The 4,290-nt window shown below is 47.3% G+C and overlaps 1 protein-coding gene across 1 annotated transcript in view; it reads left to right on the forward strand.

Moving 5' to 3' along the window:
- Nucleotides 1–3,383, forward strand: part of LOC124025743 (multiple PDZ domain protein-like) — a gene marked incomplete at both ends in the record, with an annotated part of 78,116 nt that extends 74,733 nt beyond the window's left edge. The window contains 4 exons of the mRNA XM_046339077.1: nucleotides 623–691; nucleotides 1,418–1,489; nucleotides 1,655–1,739; nucleotides 3,125–3,383. Coding sequence (XP_046195033.1) covers nucleotides 623–691; nucleotides 1,418–1,489; nucleotides 1,655–1,739; nucleotides 3,125–3,383 — 485 coding nt within the window. The remainder of the gene's footprint in view (nucleotides 1–622; nucleotides 692–1,417; nucleotides 1,490–1,654; nucleotides 1,740–3,124) is intronic.
- Between the last annotated feature and the right edge of the window lie 907 nt (nucleotides 3,384–4,290).

Here is a 4,290-nt window from a genome sequence, read left to right on the forward strand (position 1 = left end):
TCTGATACCATGTGCACACATACAGTCCTCTGATACCATGTGCACACATACAGTCCTCTGATACCATGCACACATACAGTCCTCTGATACCATGTGCACACATACAGTCCTCTGATACCATGTGCACACATACAGTCCTCTGATACCATGCACACACATACAGTCCTCTGATACCATGTGCACACATACAGTCCTCTGATACCATGCACACACATACAGTCCTCTGATACCATGTGCACACATACAGTCCTCTGATACCATGTACACACATACAGTCCTCTGATACCATGTGCACACATACAGTCCTCTGATACCATGTGCACACATACAGTCCTCTGATACCATGCACACACATACAGTCCTCTGATACCATGTGCACACATACAGTCCTCTGATACCATGTACACACATACAGTCCTCTGATACCATGTACACACATACAGTCCTCTGATACCATGTAACCCTCCTCTCCTCTGTCTCCAGAGGACACATACCTCCACCCCAAACCTCCTAACCCCTCTCTCTCTCTCTCTCTCTCTCTCTCTCTCTCTCTCTCTCTCTCTCTCTCTCTCTCTCTCTCTCTCTCTCTCTCTCTCTCTCTCTCATATCTTCTTCCCGGCAGTCGTCTCCTGTGCTCTCCAACCATGAGAGACAAGCCTCAGCATCACACAGGGGCTCACCGAACAACAGGGTTTGTAATTCCTCATGTCTTCCCATTCTGTTTGTTGTATTAGAATAAGATATATATTCTGTGTAAAATGTGGATCTATGTACCATAGCATTTGATGTCAGAATATAGAACAGCTGTGCAACTCTATGTTTTGTTCACTAAAAACATAGAGTTGGCTAGAGGGCACATCAATGATGCTGTCAATTGCTAAAACAGGTGCATATTCTATCCGGCTCTTTGTACTTAGACGCGTTGCTGGTAGTCATGAGGTTGTTGTGTCACGTCTAGTCTGTGTTGTTGATTCCCATGTGTTTTCCTCATAGAGACAGAACTATACGTTTATAAGTCTGTACTCTGTATGTGTTTCCTCATAGAGACAGAACTATACCTTATAAGTCTGTACTCTGTATGTTTCCTCATAGAGACAGAACTATACCTTATAAGTCTGTACTCTGTATGTGTTTCCTCATAGAGACAGAACTATACCTTTATAAGTCTGTACTCTGTATGTGTTTTCCTCATAGAGACAGAACTATACCTTATAAGTCTGTACTCTGTATGTGTTTCCTCATAGAGACAGAACTATACCTTTATAAGTCTGTACTCTGTATGTGTTTTCCTCATAGAGACAGAACTATACCTTATAAGTCTGTACTCTGTATGTGTTTCCTCATAGAGACAGAACTATACCTTTATAAGTCTGTACTCTGTATGTGGTGTGTGTTCCCTGTGTGGCCTTGTATATAGATGCCAGAGAGTCACAGTGGTCTGTTCCTTCGTCTCTCCCCCGCCAACCCCTTCACCCCTACTCCCTTTAAGGTTTGTACACCTGTGTGTGAGTCTGTGTTTCCACCCCCCCTAACCAGAACCCTTTAAAACAGACATACACTGTATCCATATACTGCCTCTCACTACCACCAATACAGACCTGTCTACATGTGTGTGTCTATATGGGGTGTGTTTGTTTTGTCCCCGCGTCTTCAGCCGACAGCCAATAGGACGGTCAGGAGAAGCCCCACAACTGTCTCTGCACCAATCACACGGAGAGACACGGAAGACGACGGCTGGAGTGGGTTACGCACGCACGCACGCACGCACGCACGCACGCACGCACGCACACACACACACACACACACACACACACACACACACACACACACACACACACACACACACACACACACACACACACACACACACACACACACACACACACACACACACACACATCACGCACGCACGCACGCTCACACACACACACACACACACACACACACACACACACACACACACACACACACACACACACACACACACACACACACACACACACACACACACACACACACACACACACACACACACACACACACACATCATTATAGGCCTGCCAGAATAACCACTAGTCTCCTAGACACTGACAGGAGGATTGAACCAGAATAACCACTGACAGGAGGGGATTGAACCAGAATAACCACTGACAGGAGGGGATTGAACCAGAATAACCACTGACAGGAGGGGATTGAACCAGAATAACCACTAGTCTCCTAGACACTGACAGGAGGGGATTGAACCAGAATAACCACTGACAGGAGGGGATTGAACCAGAATAACCACTGACAGGAGGGGATTGAACCAGAATAACCACTAGTCTCCTAGACACTGACAGGAGGGGATTGAACCAGAATAACCACTGACAGGAGGAGATTGAACCAGAATAACCACTAGTCTCCTAGACACTGACAGGAGGGGATTGAACCAGAATAACCACTGACAGGAGGAGATTGAACCAGAATAACCACTAGTCTCCTAGACACTGACAGGAGGGGATTGAACCAGAATAACCACTGACAGGAGGGGATTGAACCAGAATAACCACTAGTCTCCTAGACACTGACAGGAGGGGATTGAACCAGAATAACCACTAGTCTCCTAGACACTGACAGGAGGGGATTGAACCAGAATAACCACTGACAGGAGGGGATTGAACCAGAATAACCACTAGTCTCCTAGACACTGACAGGAGGGGATTGAACCAGAATAACCACTAGTCTCCTAGACACTGACAGGAGGGGATTGAACCAGAATAACCACTGACAGGAGGAGATTGAACCAGAATAACCACTAGTCTCCTAGACACTGACAGGAGGGGATTGAACCAGAATAACCACTGACAGGAGGGGATTGAACCAGAATAACCACTAGTCTCCTAGACACTGACAGGAGGGGATTGAACCAGAATAACCACTAGTCTCCTAGACACTGACAGGAGGGGATTGAACCAGAATAACCACTAGTCTCCTAGACACTGACAGGAGGGGATTGAACCAGAATAACCAGTTGACTCTGAAGGTGAACACGGCCTTCATTTCCTACTTCAATCCATTTGTGTTTCATTCTCTCTCTCTTTCTCTACTGCTTCCTCTCTGTCGTCGTCGTCACCCCCCCCCGCAGAGAGGATGATGTCCAGGTATGGAGGTCTTCCAGGTGAGCTCCATATGATAGAACTGGAGAAGAGTCCCCGTGGAGTCACGAGCACCGAGGCCCCGGGACAGGGTCTGGTTCCTGGTCTGGGTCTCAGCCTGACGGAGGACAGGGATGGTTCCAGAACCCACCTCGGTGTCTACGTGGCCGGGGTCGAGCTTTGTGAATGGAGCCCCCAGGGGCGGCGGGGCGAGACGGACGGATACGGGCGGGAGATGAGCTACTGGAGGTGAGTCAGTGTGTGTGAGAGAGATTAGAGAAAGAGACACCACACTGCAGGTGGCAGTATACTACCCTCTTTCAGTTTGTTTTAATGACTAGTAGAAGTTTCAATGCAGACAGCGGTGAATGGAGCTGCCCATGCTGTCACAGAATACAGGATGGCACAGATACAATGACGGACCCTCTATCCACCTCTATGATGGCTAGATACAATGAAGGACCCTCTATCCACCTCTATGATGGCCAGATACAATGAAGGACCCTCTATCCACCTCTATTATGGCCAGATACAATGAAGGACCCTCTATCCACCTCTATGATGGCCAGATACAAAGAAGGACCCTCTATCCACCTCTATGATGGATAGATACAATGAAGGACCCTCTATCCACCTCTATGATGGATAGATACAAAGAAGGACCCTCTATCCACCTCTATGATGGCCAGATACAAAGAAGGACCCTCTATCCACCTCTATGATGGATAGATACAAAGAAGGACCCTCTATCCACCTCTATGATGGCTAGATACAATGAAGGACCCTCTATCCACCTCTATGATGGCTAGATACAATGAAGGACCCTCTATCCACCTCTATGATGGCTAGATATAAAGGACCCTCTATCCACCTCTATGATGGCTAGATATAAAGGACCCTCTATCCACCTCTATGATGGCTAGATACAAAGGACCCTCTATCCACCTCTATGATGGCTAGATACAAAGGACCCTCTATCCACCTCTATGATGGCTAGATACAAAGGACCCTCTATCCACCTCTATGATGGCTAGATACAAAGGACCCTCTATCCACCTCTATGATGGCCAGATACAAAGGACCCTCTATCCACCTCTATGATGGGATACTGAAGATCCACCTCTATGATGGCCAGAAGGACCCTCTATCCACCTCT

The sequence above is a fragment of the Oncorhynchus gorbuscha genome, unplaced genomic scaffold (assembly GCF_021184085.1).
Source record: "Oncorhynchus gorbuscha isolate QuinsamMale2020 ecotype Even-year unplaced genomic scaffold, OgorEven_v1.0 Un_scaffold_2403, whole genome shotgun sequence".
NCBI lineage: Eukaryota > Metazoa > Chordata > Actinopteri > Salmoniformes > Salmonidae > Oncorhynchus > Oncorhynchus gorbuscha.